Source organism: Misgurnus anguillicaudatus, chromosome 19 (genome assembly GCF_027580225.2).
Source record: "Misgurnus anguillicaudatus chromosome 19, ASM2758022v2, whole genome shotgun sequence".
NCBI classification, from domain to species: Eukaryota; Metazoa; Chordata; class Actinopteri; order Cypriniformes; family Cobitidae; genus Misgurnus; species Misgurnus anguillicaudatus.
In genome coordinates, this window is record NC_073355.2 from 20650963 (window position 1) to 20673074 (window position 22112).

Genomic DNA, 22112 nt, shown 5'->3' on the forward strand with positions numbered 1-22112 from the left:
AAAAACATTATTTATTATTAGGCTACACATGCAACCAAACTCAGATTGTGACATTAAATTAAGCACTATATAGTAAAGCAATGTATATCCAAACCTCAATGTCAAGCTAAATATACAATCTGATAATACTTTTCAATTATTTCTACATTTCTAAATAAGAAAGAAAAGCAAGTGTGGAAGAGGGATGATGGAAGAACCGTCACTAGAGATGTAGGCAACTGTAGTGTTTATGTGTACGTAGCTATATGTGGTGTGTGACAGTAGAGTTGGTCAGGTTCATCAACTTACATTTTAACTTAAAGGAACAGTATGTAAGAAATGTATATCAATTAATCATAAAATGACCCTGATATGTCACTAGACATTAAGAAATAATTTTCATTTCAAATACTTATATCGCTGATAACAGTAGTCTGGCCAGGATATTGTCATTTAAAATGTAGAGTTGCAGCCCTCAACTGATGTTTAGGTTGTCATTTCGTGTATTGGCCACCAGTTGAGTGATTGCAGTACCAGTTTTAGCCACAAGTTTTTTGATTGCAATACCAGTTTTGGCCACAATCCTACATACTGTTCCTTTAATTTCAGTGATGGCGCAAAGTCAGATCATTTAGTGACAATCGGAGTCTGACTTTCCTTTGTTTGTGTGTTTGCAGTATCATTAAGACCGGGAAATACAAAGGTGAACCTATAGCCTATATGTACATAGAGCTAGCCTATGTCATGGAGGTAAACGCACCTGTCTCAATGATGAGCACACCTGTCAGTAAAATATTGATATTTGATAGACCTTTGCATGTTTAAAAAAACAAATATATATTTTCTAGTCACACAATTATCCAAAAGAAAATTTTCTCTCTTGAATATTGAATAGTTTCTGACTTTGGATTGTAGCCCATCAAATAGTTCATTTATAGGATATTTACTGTATTATCTGTCATATTAAAATTACTTGACCTACGTAGTAATTCAGAAGAAGATTAATAAAAACATTGTTAACTACGATTGAAGTAGCTGCATTAGTATGGTATAGTATGTAAGGAATAACTGACGACGGGGCATTGAAGTATTCGAAAATAATGGAATTAATTAGCTTGGACAACAGTTACCACAGACAGTGCTCTCGTGGTTATTTTAAGACATTTGACAGGTAAGGCGTGCGTTACAGAAAAATAATCAACACCCGTGGAACATTTCCAAACCAATCAGAATAAAGCATCCGACAGCCCCGTGTTATAAAGTATGATAAATGTGTGTGATATAGGCTATGTCTCTTGTTTTAGATCTGTGTTTAGCGCTCCTCGCAGAGTCGAGTTACGTGCTGCACCGTTTCACAAGCGTCAAGTGTTTCAACAGGCGTCACAGCCGCGCGCACTGATTCACACGCACTGACTGGAAGATTCATGCGCGTTTCTTCTCCGATCTGTCTGTCGATTAGTCACATTCACAGCTCGGTTCAGGACAGTTGTAAGGACTTCTGCCTGTGTCCGAGGGATCTTAAAATGTTGGGGAACAAGAAGAAACCGGCGGCCGAAACTAAACACAAAGCGCAAGACCTGAAAGTGCACGATCCGCTGCGGAAACTCGGTAAGCTCATTTTAACATTATTTATATGGTCTCAAATGAGGAGAAAGACATGTAGCTGAAATATTTGTCTCCTCTAAATATGCCTTCTTTTGGTTTAGGACAGAACTTTACCTCAGCAATTTCAAAAAGTCATGTTGTACACTTTTTTTTCACAACAAGTCTTTAAAGCTGTCTTTAAAGGTGATTTTACGTGACGTACGTGTAGCATATTAAAATATCCAGCATGTACACATGCTTATATGTAAACAGTACATGTATTCGGTTAAACATTTAAGTTATCTCTATTGAAATTTTTTTTTCCATTTTGTAAGTCGCTTTGGTTAAAAAGCCTTTGCCAAATTATTAAATGTAGAAGTTGATGTGGCAAGCTAATATCTAAATCATTTTTGACGTGATCACAGATTATCAGCCTTCTTTTTAAATTAAATGTGGACTATCAAAATACTGAAATTTGCGTGTTGACTTTTCTTTTAAAGCTAAAAGATAGAGGCTATAAAACAGGTAGTTCCCAAACATTCCTGACTGATGAAACGTTTTTGTTCTTACAATATGCATGTCATTATGACTTATGGTAGTACAATCGCGATCATGTGCCTTTTATGAAGTAGTTAACAAGTATAAACAGTAAACATGATGCCACATCATCCAGTGAACACTATGTGGTTTTTATGGCTAAATGAAAAGTGCAAATTTCTCTCCAATACTGAGAAAAATATAATGGGTATGCTGGTACACTTTCTTTGTCAGGTAGTACAACCCAAAAAAAATAATGCTATTTAATCAAACACATTTTATTGTATTTTAAAAGTATAGTTATTAATTAATTTAATATCAAAGGCAATCCAGCATACAAGTCTTAAATGTACATTTATTGCAGGGGTCAGGTGGTGCAACCAGGACGTCAAATGGTGCAACTGCTATGAATGCCCTTAAGATATAAAAAGCATTAAGCGTAATAATTTTAATAAGCTAATAATTTTAGTTTAAATTAATTCAAGTTATGGTTGTCTGTAATTGTTTTTATATTTTTTGTTGTTCTTAAGTTACAGTTATTAAATGTTAGTTTTATGGTAAAGTTGTTATACACTTTTAAAAGTTGTTCAGGATTATAATTTTAAATACCACTTTCAAATAAACAAACGATCAGCATTACCACATTAGTGATTGCATTAAAACGTATTTGGCAAAAAGACAATGATTGGTTGTACAACCTATGGTTGTACTATGGCGTCTTTTCATAATTGTTTAGTAATACTGGACTTTGATTACAACTTGAGTTTGATTGTTTTATTGACACCTCATGGTTTTTGATCAGATCTGTTGTATCACACCTCCGCCTGTTTTAGCTTCGAGGTTTCCAAGATCTGCTGGGAAACTGTCCGCATTCACTGGCTTCTTCCCATTACTACTATGACTGCGTAACTCGAGAGCTAAGCCTTAACTATTAGGAATGGGCTATGTGTCATTACGTGTATCGATAAATCCTGCTTTATTATAGTAAACTTTGTGCTCATCAGTCTTATTTTCCATAATACAGTATAAGGAATGGATTTTCATTGCAAGTTTTATTGAATATTACTAGTTCCATAGCCACAATGGACCTCATCCATCTCTACCTTTTTGATAGATGTGCCAAAAATAAATGAACTGTTTTTATATTGTACTTGTTTAATGGTGTTGATGGATTTTTTTGAAGAGGCAGTGAGAATGACTTCATGTTGCTTTTCCAGTGCACTTCACTCCAAAATAATCAAGTGGTCCTCTTCTGTTTTAAGCGAATGGGAGAGATGAAAATCAAAGTGAAAATGTTTATTCAGCTGCTTTTAAGATTAGGTGCCTGCGAAGGGGAATAACACATGTATGTAATGTTCATTGCGTCCATATTTACATGCTCACTATGGACAGAAGTCACATTTGGCAAGCTGTCAGCTCTGGCCTGTCCGATGGGTGATATACTAGGCCAGTTTTCCCAACCTTTATTCTTCCACGGCACAGTTTTGATAAGTAATACGTGAAAACTTAATCTTGTTTGATGAACACAAAGATGATATCCTGGCTGGAATTGATGAGAGTGACACATGCAGCTGTGACCAACTCAGCAATCTGGTAGTTAACTTTGAGCGCTTTTTCAAACACTGTGCCGTGTTATTTTTTCCACAGCACACCAAACAGGCGTTCACACACACTATTGTGCCGCGGCACAGTGGTTGGAAAACACTGTGCTAGGCAGATGGCATGGGGTCATTATGTGATAAACACAGATCGGTTTCAATTACATTTACAAATTACATTAAGAAATTTGGCAGACACTTTTATCCCAAGCGACTTCCAGTGCATTTAAGTTTATTTAAGTCGTTTTATCAGTATGTGTGGAAGGAACCCATGACTTTTTGCACTTCTAATGCAATGCTCTAATTTCTTGTTTGGCAGCATTTTAATGCCAAACTCGGCCTTTACTTTCTGGTCACCATGGTGAGAGTATCTTTGCTTCAAATGCATTTTAGAGCATTCGCCATGCTTTGACTTATCATCTTCTTTTCTATCTTTTTCGGTCTACTGCTTCCTTTTAAACCGAGTTTTAATTCTACACTAAAATAAAAATGTATTAAAAATGGAAGGAAATCAGTGATTTATTTGCGTTCGAGATGGTGTAGAGCAGTGAGTGACCAGAGCAGATGTCCATGTTAAGAAAGCATCCATTTCACTGTGGCTTTATGTTTAAGTCTTTTGCGCCCCATTGAATCTTTGGCAGATATTCTGTGTCTTTTTCAGCACATAATAGCAAGGCTTAAAGCGATACTCAAGGGAAAATGAAAAAGGGGTGTAGGCCTGACAGATGTGGAATATATAAATGGTCATTGTGTGAGAAATAGGTGTGTAAAGATTCTTCATTTCCCATTTGTGTTACACATAAAAATAACAGGACACATGATTGAAATAAATAATGAGGGAATTTTCATTTTTTGTTCCGTAATAAAGTACCTCGGAGGTACATATTGGTAAGGCTGTCACAATTAGGAAATTTGGCTGACGGTTAATTGCCTAATAAATTGTGACAATTAATTGTCTGTTTAAGGGCTTTGACGATTATGACGATTAATTTTTTATTGCTTTGACATTTAGTTCTCATACATTTTTTTCACACATGTTGTACTTATTTAAAGGTGCAGTGTGTAATTTTTAGAAGGATCTCTTGACAGAAATGCAAAATAATATCCAAAACTATATTATCAGTGGTGTATAAAGACCTTTCATAATGAACCGTTATGTGCTTATTAACTTAGAACGAGACCTTTTTATCTACATACACCGAGGGTCCCTTACATGGCAGTCGCCATTTTGTGCTGCCATTTTTCTACAGAAGCCCTTAATAGACAATTTTTTTTACGAAGTTGTCTCCGACGATGACATGTTTGTCTGTTGGCGGCTACCGTAGCTTCTCTATGTGTTTCAAAAGCGAGGGGTGAGCAGTGGAATAAGCCGTTGGTTGCAATTCACAACCTCAGCACTAGATGGCGCTAAAATTTACACACTGCACCTTTAAATTAAATATTTTGCAAGGTTAACCTGGCAGTAAATATTAATACACATAACACATATTTAAAAGTCATAATTTAATGAATATATTTTTCAAAAACTGAAAATTCTTCATAAGAAAAAAACACAATAAAGTGTCTGAAAAAAACGAAAATAAAAATGCATTCAAAATAAACCGACTATACCAGAACAGGCCTTAAATAGTAGCCATTCATACTAAGGTCAGCTCCCCCTTGTGTTTTTTAGAGAGATATGCAATCATTGCGGTGATCTGAAATCATCGCGATGAGGTCAAACAATCACGATGAGACGATAATTTAATCATTGTGACAGTTCTACATATTGATACTAAAGAGTTTATAATAATACCTCAAAAGTACATATTGGTACCAAATGTGTGCCTAAATGTTACAAATTAGGACCTTTTTAAAAGCGTACTGCCCAAGTGAAATTTTTCTGACAATGCTTGTTGCTGATGTTGACAGAAAGATTGACATCTTGAATCACTTGAATGACAATTTCTCACCATGTTTGTGACTCTAGACATACAGTACTGACCTTCGAATTATCTCACAGCTGTGTGAAAGACTTCATGTCTATTTAATTAGGAAAATATCAAATTTTTTTGGATACAATTTCATAACAGATCCATGCTGGGAAGTGTTAGTTGCTGACACACATAGCCTTGTGAATATGATATCAACCTTTTGCAGACACATTATACATAAATGATTACGATGTGGATAACTCTTACGGTCGTGACACTTATTTTTTACAGCATGTAACAGGTGTCATGGACAGAGGGGCCACGTTGTAAGCCTGGAAAACATATTGGAGGTGGAATTCCTTGTATTTAATGTTGTATGTGTGTGTGCTTCTCTTAGGTGTGTTGGACGATGAAGATGTGCGTGCGATGCTTCGGGGATCAAAGGTGGTGAAGGTTCGATCTCCGCGTTGGCGGAAGGACAGGAGCCTTAAGCTTTTGGAGGACTGCGTGACTGTGTGGTGTGAGTCCAGCAAATCTTCCCGCAAGAGCGAGACGGAACAGACCTGTGAGTAAATCATCTGCTGAAACTCACACTGCTGTAACCCATATCAAATATCCGAAATCAGTTTATATCGCAGTAGTACTGTAGTTACTCTGAAAGCAGAGCAAGTGTGAGCATTCCTAGCAAGCAAAAGCCATCATTTCCCCCTTCTAGGTTAACACCACAGACCTGATATAGTCTGGCTGTGATTATTAGCCAACATATCCATGATCTTTTGCCAACTAACAACCAGGTGTTTCTGAATGACCTGAGGCCGGATTAGGCGGATTTGAAATGATAGTATTTGATGAACCTATAATAAAAGAGGTGGCGTTTGGCGGCTTTTGCATCTGAGCTCCTCATATCATATATGCAGATCCTAGTTTCATATATAGTACTTGCCAAAAATGTAAACTTGTTTGATTACTTGTCGTCATGCGTACTTTGTAAGGGTTTCGACATTCAATTGTTACTGGAAATGACCTGCAGGAAGCAAACTCGTGAATAACATGAACAACAAATCCCCCCAGGCTTAAACTTGCATAACAATTAAGCCCAGTGTGATCTCCTGGCGATTAAAGGGTCTTGTGAATGAGTCTATAATGGTGCTTGAGCATTTGTAAATAATCCCTAGTTACAGCACAGATATACGATACGTTTCTATACATTTAAACATAAACATTCAGATTAAGGAGTCAGAGACACGCCTTACAGGAACAATAATAATTCTAGGAACAGAATTCTAGGAATTTCTGTCAACATTTTCCTGTAAAACTATCTGGCAAAGCGAGTCAACATGTTATCTTTTTTGGGTTTGGTCTACCTAAATGCCGCTGGAACACTGAAATCCCCAGTGTAAACGTGTCTGTCATCAAAATGCATCTTGGACTACTTGTTCTGATTCCAAGTAGTCGGGTACGCATTGTGATATCAGTGTCAAATCAGTGTAATCTAAACTCGAAGAAGTCATCATATCTGTACTCTTTTGTATTTTTCTGATATACGAGCTGTGTTCTGCTGACTTTTGTTGTTTTAACAGACCCCAGTGTGTTTTTGTGGTCCTAAAGCACTGCATATATTTAGTGTGTTTGTCTGATTTAGCATACAGCTCCTAAAACTAAAAAAGGCATATCAGATAAAATAGTGTAATTTTAAAAGACCAGTCATTTCCAGTTGTTATTAAAAGCTGTAGCGTTAGGTTGATATATAAATTATTTTCACCACACTAATAAACATTGTCTCATATAAGCAGTGGTGGATCTGGGTGATGGGGGATTTAGGGTCAGACTTTTTTTACACATTAAATCATTTTGGCTTGGCTGTGAACATACCTACTTGTGGTGTATTGCTTTTTTCTGGGTCAGGGGCAGGAATTTCCAACCCATGTCACAGTAAACACAAACCCATGAGGTTTTGTGGACATATGAAGTTATTGATGCGTGACACAGTGTGTTTCTATGTATAGAGCTGTTGGTTTGGTTTTGTGCAACAAAAGCAGGTCATTTACCTGGAAATGTTTACATTTCTATTAGATATTGGTTTACTGAGCCCATGTTAGATTGAGCAGCTTGTATGTTGAAATCTAATACAAAAAGTTCCACAAATTGTCTGCATGCCTTCTGTGTGAAAAGTCCATTATTGGATATCTGGTTCTATTTATGTACGTTTGTATTTTTTGCCTTTATTTGTTCAAATTAACTTATTTGATTTTCTGAGATTTTTGGAGGAGTTTATATTTTGTTTACCAATAAATGATTGGTGTCTTGGATGTCATTACCTTCACCTTTCTATGATTATTACTCTTATTTAAATTGTTCTCCACTTGGTAAAAATTATACCTTGAGTTTGACAAAGGCGATTTGTTTCACCAAAATGAAAAAATGGTGCTTCAGTGAGTGCGCAGACTTTATCCTGATGTAGCCAGTTCCTTTAACCTTGCACCTTAAAAAGATGTGTGTTTGTTTTTCTGCTTTATTGTTTGAACAAAAGGCAGAAACAATGCCGTAAGGGGTGTGTCATAGTAAGGACATGCATGTCTGCAAACTGGAAGAAACTGAGATTGTTCACCAGCCTAATAGAGCAGCATGTCATGAGCCAGTTTATGATCAAATCAAAAAAGAAATGCATGCCCTTGATTTTACACGATAGAAATGTAAATAATAAGCTAACTGAAGACCCTGCAGGCAAAATCCACCAAGTGCATGATTACAAATGCAATACATGCCACGTTACATCACATTTCTTTACGGGATGTGTGCAAATGCATGCACAGATTTTGAAAAATCATTGGCAGTGTGAATGAATCAAAATCAAACTGTCCGTGGACAAATCCTATACACATTTTTTTTATATTTTCTATAATCTGTAGGTGAAAAGTGCTTTTGTGAACATGCACTTCATGGCCAAAAGTATGTAAGTGACACATACCCTTTTTTAAAGGAGGTGTGGTCTTACCAAACCTGGTAGATTATTTCTTTATGGACTTTGCATTGTGCATAGGTGCAGTGTGATGGAGGAATAAAAAACTAAAGAATTTCAATGTAGAGTAAATATTTATTTAGGGAGATTGCATGACTTGTACTTGACTTTATGCATTAGAGGATACATTATAGGAAGGTGTGAAACAGCCAAACCTCTTAAAAGCAGGGGTTGTTTGCATACTTTTCACACTGTAGTTTTAAAGTGGGACATTGTCCAAATCTGTTCACCTCACTCTTTTAGTGATTGTTAATGTATATGTAATCACACAGATTCACTATTTGCTTCCAGCCTAATGTAAACATGCCTCAGATTACACTTTGATACAGAGGCATTATGAGATTTGTGCTGTTCTAGCATATTTAATCCACCCCTGTGACCTTTTAGATGAATGCTAATTTTTTATCACACTTATGCTCTTCATAATGGAATGATAAACCGATCTGAGAGTGTGGTAAATCCGACTTCCTATTTTAATCCTATTTAATCCCTAAATTCATGGCGCTTTACTGGAGCATCTGAATGATTTTTCTCTTATTCGATTATTGTCTGTCTACATACTGTAGTTTAAACATTATTTGAAGAGCATTATTTGAATCATGAACTTGAGCTATCCCAAGAATATAAGCAAAATCTAACTAGTTTAATTTGACTTTTAATGATATATTTTTTTCTAAAACTCTATCAAAGAGCTTTACTGTTTAAGCAACCAAACAGATGCTCAACATCTCCAGCAATAAAGAACTGGCAAAACATGCCTGGGTGATTCTCACGAAAACTTGGTTTTAAAAATGTCAAGCATGAAAATGTAAAAATTGCTTAATTTTACTTTTTTTTCCCCACCAGACATTGAAAAACAAAGTCTGGAGTAAATGGGAACATTAATTTAAAAACTTTTACTTATCATTTAACACTTTTTGTAACATAATTTAAAAAATTAGTCCTAAAAAAATCTCATTACCGCAACAGTCAGAAAACATCAACACTGACATATTTTCAAAATGACATGACAAACCTGAAAGAACATAATTTTGAGATTCTGCACATGCATTTAAAATCAAAGTATTATGCTTTTATTAATTAAATTAACATTTAATAAGCATCTGTTGCGGTAATGATAATCAAAATGTCGTGTAAGCATTCTGACAAGATAATATTTCAAATTAACTGTAAAAAAAAGATCTTACCTGGTAGCCATCTTGAAGTAACTGGTCCATGTGCTTGGTCACTCAAAATCAAACTTTATTAAAATTCTGTATGTGTGCTTAAACTGTTCTCAAAGTGTGTTGCGGAGGATGAGAACATCAGGCATGGACACATCATTTTCCTAATTTTTCTTCATTATTATTATACATGAATATTCATTAAATATTTTTTCTGTCATCTAAAGTAGTCTAGCAAAACATCCATTTATTTTTTTTCTTAATATTTTTGTGTTAATTTGATTAAATTACAACATAACGCATGTTCAAACACAGCCGGACACATTGCGGTAACGAGAATTTCAGCAGAAAATGAGATAAAATTTACAATGATAAATTCTTATGTTGAAATCACACATTGTGCAAGGTAGAACACAGTATTGTGTTAATTCTGATGCTTTTTAATGTTACTATAATACACATTTTAAAGCTAAAATCATTAGTGCCGTGGTGTTTCAATGGTTTCGTGACAATCACCCGCCTAATGCTGAAAATTCATTATACTAGTTCTTCATGTGTTGTTTTTATAAAATTTATCAAATTCATATTTCATTATATTAATATTTAGATGTCACCTTACTTACAATACACTAAACCTAAATAAAATATTAAATATAAAATCTTACTCCAATCTCTAAAATAACTTTTTATTAATAATCACATTCCCCAAAAAAACAATCATCCCTCTTCAGTGTCTGGCACATCCCATGTCCCACATTACATAACTGAGCAGGTGCCTGGCAAGATTTGTACACTGTAATAAATTTAATGTCATTAACATGTCAGGTACAGCCTGAACGCATAGGATCATATCAAGATGTTTTTAATTTAGTTATTTTTAGGGGTCAGACCTAGTAAAAAAAGACTTAACATTACATACTGACAAAGATGAGATTTTTACTTTTAGGAAAGGTGCAAGTGTGTCTTGTGTTAACAAAAGTCATTCAAAGATTACAATTTATATTTTCATTCACACAAATATCACTTCACACATACGTGTACTTTCTGTATGTGTAATTCCCTCGCACATGGGAACATTTAATTTATGGACCTCTAATAAACCCCTGAGGTCTAAAGTTAATCTGTAACTACACTATCATGCGTCTGTAGAGTCCAGTAGTACTGCTCAGTAAAGACTGCATGTGTTCAGAGTAACAGACCATTAATGTCGCCTAAATATTCTTAGGGGGCGTGCACACCAAAGCTTTTATGCCCGTGTTCAGCGCATGTTTCCAATTGTTTCCAATGCGTTTTTCAAATAAGCCAGCAGCTAGCATTTTTTTTCCGCGCTGAAAACCGGCGCTCAGCGGTTTTTGAGTGTCGAGAGTTGAAAGAGATTCAACTTTGAGTAAAAAGCTCTGCTCATCAATGTCAGTTCTCACACGGCCATCCAATCACAATGGAGGAGGGGTGGGCCATTACCACAACAACCAACCAGCTCAAGTATCAGAGCTACCAAAGCGCTCGGCTGAAAAACAGCTGGCATTTGGCGTCCTCAAGGCGTTTTCAGCCGCGTTTAAAAGTTTTGGTGTGTCCAGCCCCTTAATGAAAACCTAATGAGCCTTAAAAATGCATGGAGCCAAAATGTCTTCTTTACCGAGATCTGCTTTTGATAACTTGCATTTATTGAGCCCACATTGATTTGTTTGTACTGCAGACTTGAGAGATCGGAAAGTCACCCTCAGTTTCTGTTTCTATGCTGTGTCACACTGTGATCTGGAATTCAAGCTCAGCTGCTCAGCCCCTCCTGTATCCCAGCATGCCCTCACACCTCACTGACTGGCAAGACACTTGGGGGACTAAACAGGGTTCACTAAAGAAATGCACTGTAACAAAGCATTATTGGTCAAAAATATAATGTTTCAAAATAATTATTTTTGTTTGCTTACTATTTTAAAGTTTTTTCAAGCCCTTTTTACACAAAGATACTCTAAAAGTGAGATTGCTTGCTTTTTGGTTCATTCACAGTGCCAATGAATCTGTGCGTGCATTCACATGCATACCATAAATAGATCTTGTAAAGACATGTGACGTATTTTTATACGTCTGTTGTTTGCTTATAATCTGTGATTTCTCTCTCGAGAAACCACGCCTGTGCATTTTAGTTTATGATAAGATCATAAGGAGTGAGTGATGTGCTGTTCTGTCATCTAAATATCTGTCATCGTGAATAATCTCAGCTTCAGTGTGGATAGTGACGAGCTCTCTGATCTCTGCTTCAGTCCAGTTTGACGTGAACGTTGATCTATGTTTAAATCCCTATCTCAAAGAGCTGAACCGTAACTTCTGGTTGCACTGACATGCGCATCCTCACTACGGCACGCCCCTTACAGCATTGTTTCTGCTTCTTGTTCAAACAGAATGCTTTCCCTGTATGTTACGGCAATTTTACTAGGTCCTCTTTACGAAACGTTTACAGAACATTTACTGGATGCGTTTGTGTTCACACAAAAGTCTTTCTGCCAATTTTACCGAATTTTTCTGGGACCAAAGTGCTGTGTGAATAGATTTTCAGGAGCAATTATTGCATCGCAGTAAAGCTTAAAAAGCCCCTGTTTCATTGCTTATTGTTATTTTGTGTATTTCGTATAATACAATGTGTTTGCATGGTTTATGGTTAAAAAACACATTCTTTTCCAGTGGTGGCTCGTGACTGCTCATCCGAGGTGCGCAAATTCAAAATAAGTGTTCGGAGTGTCATGTGTGTTGCTTGCGTTTTCAAAATATGTGTTTGTTGCATCATGTGAACCATGTGCATTGCGTATTTTGTCAAAATAAGTGCCTGCTGCACACGTGTCAAAACCGTTTATGATAAAAGAGACGCTTATGTTCACAAAATACACGCAAGACACTCCCTTAACAGTAAACTGTGATTACACATTAGATTATGTGAGTATCTGGCAAACGCGAGCGTCTCTCCTATCATAAACCCTTTAGACACATCTGCAGCAGGCACTTATTTTGACAAGACATGTGATGCACACACGATCTCTCGAGGCGCAGAACACATATTTTGAAATAAAAGAATCACACACGACAAGCTACATACATGTTGTGACAAACTTCGCATCGAGCCTCCTCGAAAAAAGAAGTCACCGGCCGCTACTGTTATTTTCCACATACCATACATTTTTAACACATACGCAAACCTACGCAGGTTTAAAAAATCTGTCTGTGCGCGTACACTACATTCGCACTCTTCTGATGACAAAAATTGCATCACACGAACTGTACACTCGGATCCTTGTGTAACCTTTTTTTACCATATTTCAGCCTTTACTCTCATATTGTTACAGTCAACACAGCAGGCGAGTCCGATTATTGCATAATTTTTAGCTTAGATCCTGCATGACAATTAGGCAGACACTTGCAAAATAGTTTTGGGAGGTTTAATGGATACAATTTGTATAGAATTCTTTAAATGTATGCATTGTAACCATATTTTTACAGTGTGTATGTAAAGTTTGTGCGTGCAGTGTTATTTTATATGATAACCTCAGTGCAACACTTTAACCCTTTGGTTATTTGGACTATTTATTAGGATAGATAAAGATAGAAGACACATGATTTGGCAATACGTGTTTAACAGCTCGCTCTCAAATGAATCTGGGTGATAGACAAATCTGTCCGAGTGTCATTGTCATGATGGACAGGGCCTCTTTAATGGTCAACAGATGCATGGCCGAGCCCCTGTAGCATTCAGGCTCCTGCGGATCTCAGATAAGCCTTGTATGCAGAGGGCATTAGTGAGGAATGTCAGTGGCATCATAAACGCCTATTCATTGCCAGCTTGCACATGCCACAGTACACACTCGCTGGTAAAATTAACAAACCACTTCTTCATACACGCATATAATGAATGCATGTTTGCCTGGCAGCCGTTGGAAGTGGGTAGTAATCTTTTCTCTGTTTAAAAGGCTGTGTGTTTGTATTGTCTCTGCATTGTCCCTTTGTTTGAGATCAGAGAAGTTTTTGTTGCCAAATGTTTACCACACTTAATATAGCTGACGTTTTAGAAATCTCTCTTAATAATAATTCTTCATAATAGTTTTGAACTCAAGATGGCACAGCGGATATCTGACTCGTCTTGGAGCTCTCCAATTATTTCTGTTTTTGAACTTACTCTGTGTTCAGTCATTCTTTCTCAGCTTCACCAAAGATAAACTATTGGACAGTAGGAAACACACACCACACAACATTTGACAAATTTTTAAGTGTTCTGACTAGGGATGCACCGATAGGATTTTTTTGGCCCGATTCCGATTTAAACAGACAACTTCTGGCCGATACCGATGCCGATACCGATATTAAACACTTGTATACAATACTATACAGTTGGTCTATTAGCTAGTTTATTTCTGCATCAAATTATTTTTACTGAACATGGATTGGATCTAATTAACATTCAGCTGACCAACATAATAAGAGAGGCACAAATTAAGCTAAAACAAATATAATAAGACAGCATGACAACCTTCAAAGGTGGTTTTTGCTATTCAGCATTTATTTTATTAACAACATTAACTCGTTTTTTTTAAATATAACGGATTTCTTTATGCAGTTAATTAATAAACAATCGGTATCGGCCTTTCTCGTGCTATTGCCGATATGCCGATGGTTTCAAATTCATCAAAAATCGGCCGATAAATATCGGTGGCCGATACATCGGTGCATCACTAGTTCTGACGTTTTGCTGGATATTCTTGTCGGAGGGCGGCGGTGTCAAGACGCAGACAAGGGAAGCGAGCTGGCCCGCTGGTTAAGCTCGCATGGCTTTCACACTGAGCTCCCAAGTTTTCATCTTGCAAATCTCCAATCCCTTCCTATCCAAACTGAAGATCAGCTTCTTCTCGCCTGCACTAACAATGACTTTGCAAACTCTTCTGCACTGAAACCTGGCTGAGTGAAGCCATTCCAGAGATCGCATTACATCTGGGATTCCAGCTGTTCGAAGCGGATCACACCGTGAAGTTTACGGGGAAAATTAGAGGTGGTGGATTGTGTTTCTACATTAACAGAAGTTTCTGTTTAGATGGAATAATAAAGCAGAGCAGGATTTACAAGCCTGCTGCGATTGCACAGATTGGACTGTTTTTAAATGACGAAAGCATGCCCGGGTTCGGATTGGTCAAAGCCGGTGTGAGTGTGATAATTGCGCTCGGGCACGGTTTGTTTGGGTAGGTATGATATGAGTGCGCCCTAACTAAGGAGTTCAGACTAACAAAGGAGATTAGAGTTGTTCAAAGAAGCTGTGCTGAAAAGCTGAAAAAAATAGTTTTCAGCCAACAACATGGCTCCATTCTGGACAGGCCGGTCTTTACAGGATCTTTACGGCATGTGTGTGAATGCATGCCCTAATTCCAAAAAATTATTGGCCGATTTTTGGTGAATGAACCAAAAATCAAACAACCCTGGACATATCCCAGATGCATTTTCCATGTATTTTCTGTATGAAAAAGTCACCATCCCTACAGTTTGTGGAGAATCAACAACTGGCTGTGATCTGAATGTATTCTACTGCAGGTTTGAGAAGCCCAGACTCAAACTCCACACCCGCTGACCTGCACTTCACCAATTCACCAACACCTGCTTTTGAATCATTCTCACAATACTTTGCTAATCATTTGCTAATCACACATGCCAATCATTCTGCGCAGTGCCATATAAAGTCAAACACATCTATGGTTTCTATTGCAGCAAAAGTGGAAACCAAGGGTAACCCAGACATGACACCTGTTGCAACTATTCTGTGTATTGGCATGGGTTGGCACTGTGATCTGCCACAAGTCTTTTTAAGACGGGGGCTAATTATTGCAGGTGTGGAGCACAGCGAGGTGCATGGTTTTTGACCGTGAGACACGGCTTATAGGCAAATCATGGAGAATTTTTTTACTTTTCGTTATGTTAATAAATGAATATCCAACTTTATTTTTGGACTTTTAAAAGTTTATTATACTTGCTTTAATTATTTAAAGGTGCAGTGTGGACATTTTAGCGGCATCTAGTGGTGATGTTGCGAATTGCAACCAACGGCTTAGTCCACTGCTCACCCCTCGCTTTTGAAACGCATACAGAAGCTACGGTAGCTGCCACCAGACAAACATGCCATCACCAGAGACAACTTAGTTAAAAAATTGTCCATTAAGGGCTTCTGTAGAAAAATGGCGGCACAAAATGGCGACTTCCATGTAAGGGGACCCTCGGTGTGTAGATAAAAAGGTCTCGTTCTAAGGTAATAAACACATAACGGTTCATTATAAAAAGGTCTTTATACACCACTGATAATATAGTTTTCTATATTATTTTGCATCTCTGTCAAGAGATCGTTCTAAAAATTACGCACTGCACCTTTAAGCCAAGAGGAAACTGCATGTTAAAAAAAACAACTTAAATGTGCGCCAACAACACCACCGAGCAGTGATGAACAGGGGTTGTTAAGACATATTATTGTCTGAATTCAAACATTGTTGATAACATCTGGGATAATGTAGGTACACAACAAAATATATAACACGTTTTTGAAAATTGTAATACAAAAATCATACACATTACGCATTTATCATGTAGCAAATGTATGTTTCTCATTGCATATCCAAAGTCTCCATATAACTCAGTTTTATGGACGTGTCTGTATGTTTATTTTTGTTTTTGGGAGCACATTTTTCGATCCTCTTTTGCACAGGTCTTGTTTTACAAGAGCCAAATTAATCCTCACAGACACACAGAGTCATCAAGTATTAAAATAAGCAGTGACGTTTGACCTTGTACTTGTATGAAAAAAAATGACAGGGTCCTGCTTATTTGTTTGACAAGTTGTGGTAACCTGTTAGCTAAAAGAGCGAGATGGTCTTCTTTTAAATAAATTTTGAGTGATTTTTTGGGAGGGGTCTATAAATGTATTATTTTGTGTTATTTACTGTAGATTAGATCTTGCTTTTAATTTGTTTATATTTACTGTTTGGGATTGTTTATGTAAATGTCAGGGTTCCAACGGGTCCTTGAAATCCTTGAAAGTTTGTGAATCTGGAGAAAAAAAATTCAAGGCTTTGGGAAGTTTTAGAAAATATACATACATAGATACAGATCAATGAAGGTGCTTGGATCTATTTTATGCAAGACGTTTTCTGGAAAAAAAATCCATATTATTATCTGTGTATTGTAGGATAATATCATAAAAATTCTAGACTTTTTAAACACACATGTTCAACTGTTCGCTTTAAATGCTTATTTCTTCTGTATGCGAATGTTGATTCATACCAAAATGATTTTTTGCATAATTGTGTTTGACACATGAAAACATCTCGGGTTACATATGTAACTGTTGTTCCCTGAGAAGGGAACGAGACGCTGAAACAAGTGTTTGTCTAATTATTTGTTTAATTATTAAGTAATCCTGTGTGTCTCTTTCAGTCTCTGTGACAGAGGTGGAGTGTGTACGGGAGGGCTGTCAGTCAGAATGTCTGCGGCAGATTGCGGGTTTGTTTCCGGAGAGCCATTGCTTCACCGTGGTGTTTCGTGGAGGCAGGAAAAGTCTGGATATTTGCTGCCCCACTCAAGAGGAAGCTCAGCACTGGATCCGAGGCATCCGCACGCTCAAAGACCGCGTGGGCAACATGAGCCAGAAAGAAAAGCTGGACCAATATCCTTAAGTCCTAATGCAGTTACACTAGTGCTAATAATGAACACGCTGCATGTGGACACATGCCCATGCCATTTACAGTGTTTAAAACAGGTTTGGTTTCCTTAGCTGCCATTTGCCACAAATCCACTTGTAAACACATTCTCTCAGGCTGTATAATATTGCTTATGCTCAGATAAGTGTTGCTAATAATAGACCATATATTCAGCATATATTTACTAGTCTCTCCATTGCACTTCACTAGAGAGACTGTATCTCTTTTTATATGAAAATCCCCTTAATAATGTTCTTACTTTTGTATTCTATTTACATTTTAATACCTTCTATTTTTTACTTTAATTTATTTCACCTTTGTATCACTAAATTATAAACAGACATAACCTATATACTAAATGTATACCTCAGGTCCATGTAGCTTATACACCAATGTCAGTTTGTGTAGTTTTCCCTAATAACACACACTTGGATTCGAGGCTATCTGAAACGTGCAGATCAAAACCAGGATGGAAAAATGAGCTACAATGAGGTGAAACACCTGCTCCAGCTGATCAACATTGACCTGAATGAACAATACGCACGCACCCTCTTTAAGGTGAGCGTGTGTGTCTGAAAGTACGGTAAGATCATGTTTATTTTTGGATCTCTTTAACCCTCTTCTTCTCCATAGAAGTGTGATCGGTCCCATGATGGACGACTGGATCACATGGAGATTGAGGAGTTCTGCCGGGAGCTGATGCGCAGGCCAGAGCTGGACGCGGTGTTGCGGCATTATTCCAGTAACGGATGTGTGCTCACCACCATGGAGCTGCGGGATTTTCTGGGCGATCAGGGGGAGGATGCGTCGCTGGCTCATGCTCAGAAACTTATCCTCACTTATGAGCTCAATGACTGGGGTATGCAGCCATCAGCATTCAGCGTTAGCTATTATCAAAAGCTTGGACACAATGAGGTTTAGTAGCTATAGAAAAGAAAAGCAAATTAAATATTTTAATGACTTATGGGGGTACACACCAAACGCAAATTCAACGATTTGCATGAGTAGATTTTATATAAAGTCAATGCAAAGACGTGAATAGACGCTAACTCGCATGGGCCGATGCGAATGACGCGAATTGGAATGGTGCGATTGAACCAAAACATGCACTATTCGCCTCAATGCATCTTCGCACAAGTTGAAAATATTCAATTCAGGTAAAAAATTGACACAACGTAAAATCCCGCGAGTAATCTAGAGCGAGGAACGCGATGCCTTGCTTTTGGTGTATACACAGCATTATTTAGGTGAGCTGTGCTATCTACATGAATTTAATAGCTCTAAATGTCAACTCTTGTCTCATTGTGTAACCCTTAATAGAGACCTCCAGCAATCAAAAAGTTGTAATAAATTTTATAAAAATTTTAATAGAAATATAGCCTACAAAAGATTATGCATAATAATAATACCACATTTTTTTATTATATAATAACTAAATAATAATTTTTAAATACTTGGTTATTTAAAAAAAAAAAACAAGAAATAAAGGAAGGTGGCCTTTATTTTAAAACATTTAATTCAGTTTAAATTGATTTCTATTGCACTTTTCACAATGCATATTGTTTTAAAGCTGCTTCACACAAAATGCATGTTTATGTCAGAAATAAAGTTGTTAGATGGTATAAATAATATTTTTTACAGTAAGCAAAATGTGTGTGTAACAGCAATATTATAGCAATGATAGGTTATATTAAAGGGTATTATAAGTGACCCTGGACCTGGATCATAGCATGGGTGTATTAATAGCCCAAAATACATTGTATGGGTCAAAATTATCTGTTTTTAATGCCAAAAATTATTAGGATATTAAGTAAAGATCATATTGTGAGATTTTTAGCTATAAAGATATTTTGCAAATTTCCTACTGTAAATAAATATATTTAAAATAAATATATTTATCATTAGTAATATGAGTTGCTAAGGACTTAATTTAAGCAAATTTAATTTAATTGATTTTTTCACACCCTCAGATTCCAGATTTTCACATAACCAAATATTGTCCCATCCTAACAAACCACATCAATGAAAATGTATTTATTCAGCTTTCATGTGATGTATGTAAGCAATAAGGTACGAGAGGCTGTGCTGTATCGTGAATAAGCCGTTACTTATTCACGAAACAGCACTTGCCTCGAGTACCTTATTGCTTTTATAAAACGTTTACCACACAATATTAAAGTAAAAAAACAATAGTGCAACTTTCATGAAGTTAAATCAATAAAAGCATTCCTTACGCTAGAAAAAATAGTCCCTGACTGCGAACAACAACATGAAAGCTCAAATAAAAACAACAAACTGTTCTCAAAGTTTGTCTCATTATATGTTTATGTGTTGCTAAGGGCGCAGTGATGTTGAGTGGAGCCGTTGGGTGGGGCGGTCATGGCAGTGTTTTATCGTGGGTGGGGCACGCCTGTTGACCAATCGGAATCAAGGATTGGAACTAACCGTTTTATAAAAATCATTTAATTTCAGGGAATGAATTAAAGAAACTGACTCTTACGGCTGGTTTTGTTGTTCATTGTCACGTATATATGAAATATTTGACAGTTTTCTATGATATTTCAGAGCTGATGTAATTTGAAGAATATTTAATTCCATTTCCTCTCCCAAAATGTTCAAAACCACAAATCTGATAAGTTAATAGTGTAAAAAGAAACAATTACCAACAAATTATCAAATGTGTTAGTAAATAAATGGCTGGGGAGCAGTTCTAACGCTAAATTGTAAAGTCACACCCATCCGCAAACTCGATTAGCAGCTATAATGTGAGAGCATAGCTCAGTGTCATTATCAAATAGCTAAGACATTACACATTGGTTATTCTTATCAGTTGTTGCAACTATTAACAGTAATTCATTAGTGTTCAGCTGTTTGACTATCTCACCCTCAGCCCAGAAGAATCTGTTCATGACTCAGAACGGTTTCACCATGTACATGCTGTCAAAAGAAAACGACGTCCTAAACCCTGATCACGTGGGTGTGTATCAAGACATGAGCAGACCCCTAAGTCACTACTACATCTCTTCTTCTCATAACACATACCTCACCAAAGATCAAGTGACCAGCACCAGCAGCACAGAGCCTTATATCAGGTACAAAAAACACACACCAGTGCAATGCTTTCAGCACAACACAGGTCTGTGTCAGGATATTATTAGCATAATTTATTATATTAACGTATACAGTAAGCACTTTAGGCTCTGATGGAATTGGTTTACATTACAAGTTTTTTTTTCTGAGATGTTTGTAATTAGTGTAGTTTTTAGTGATTTAGTGTACTGACTATTGGCAACTATGCCATAAGTCTCTATGCACTATGTACCACATGCTCACCAGGTGGATTAAAGGGATAGTTTAGCCAAAAATCTTAATGCAGTCATCATTTTAATCACCCTCAAGTTGTTACAAACCTGTATAAATTTCTTTGTTTTGCTGAATACAAAAGGAAGATATTTGTAATCAAGCAGGAAACAGGAGCACCATTGGCTTTCATAGTGGGACGGAAAAATGCTATGGAAGCTCAAAAATTGTTTGGTTACAAACATTGCTCAAAATATCTTCCTTTATGTTCAGCAGAACAAATACATGTATACAGGTTTGTAACAACTTAAAGGATTAGTCCATTTTCTTAAAAAAAATCCAGATAATTTACTCACCACCATGTCATCCAAAATGTTGATGTCTTTCTTTGTTCAATCAAAAAGAAATTATGTTTTTTGAGGAAAACATTCCAGGATTTTTCTCATTTTAATGGACTTTAATGGACCCCAACACTTAACAGTTTTAATGCAGTTTAAAATGGCAGTTTCAAAGGACTTTTTGCCCAGAATGGAGTGAAGATGCTGGGCCATGACCACCTGTTGCTCCACGGAGCAGTGATTCTCCACAGACAAAAACGGGAAAAAAAGCACTTTCAAACAACAACTTTTTGTCTTCCTCTGGTCCTGTGACGCACCAGCGCGACCTCACATAATACGTCAAAAGGTCACAGATGACGTATGCGAAACTACGCCCCAGTGTTTACAAGTGTGGAGATAGAGGACCGTCGACGTTGTTGTATGTGGAATGATACTAATTAATGTCTTTGTGTCAGTTTATTGTTTTTATTCATGTAACACGTGACCTTTCGACGACATTACTCAATTACGTGCATCACACAGCCGGAGGAAGACGAGAAGTTGTGGTTTAAAAGTGCATATTTTCTATTTTTCTTGCCAAAAATGACAATCGTTTCACTAGATAAGACCCTTATGCCTCCTTTGGTATTGTTTAGAGTCCTTTGAAACTGCAATTTTAAAATGCATTAAAACTGTTACGTGTTGGGGTCCATTAAAGTCCACTAAAATTAGAAAAATCTTCTCAAAAAACATAATTTCTTTTCGACTGAACAAAGAAAGACATCAACATTTTGGATGACATGGTGGTGAGTAAATTATCTGGATTTTTTTTAAGAAAATGGAGTATTCCTTTAAGGGTGAGTAAATGATGACAGAATTGACCTACACCAATGAACTGCTTTAGCGCTGTACTCCCAGTCTGCTTAGCAGAACCATAGAAATATGAAAAACCTTTTTGCAAATAACTCTTTTAAATTAATACAACTTATT

At 36.7% G+C, this 22112-nt stretch overlaps 1 protein-coding gene across 1 annotated transcript in view; it reads left to right on the forward strand.

Annotated features, from left to right (window-relative positions):
- Window positions 1-1278: 1278 nt before the first annotated feature.
- Window positions 1279-22112, forward strand: part of plcd3a (phospholipase C, delta 3a) — a 32925-nt gene continuing 12091 nt past the window's right edge. Inside the window, exons 1-6 of the mRNA XM_055191601.2 lie at window positions 1279-1587; window positions 6009-6176; window positions 17243-17471; window positions 17934-18063; window positions 18139-18364; window positions 20396-20597. Coding sequence (XP_055047576.2) covers window positions 1404-1587; window positions 6009-6176; window positions 17243-17471; window positions 17934-18063; window positions 18139-18364; window positions 20396-20597 — 1139 coding nt within the window. The 5' untranslated portion in view covers window positions 1279-1403. The remainder of the gene's footprint in view (window positions 1588-6008; window positions 6177-17242; window positions 17472-17933; window positions 18064-18138; window positions 18365-20395; window positions 20598-22112) is intronic.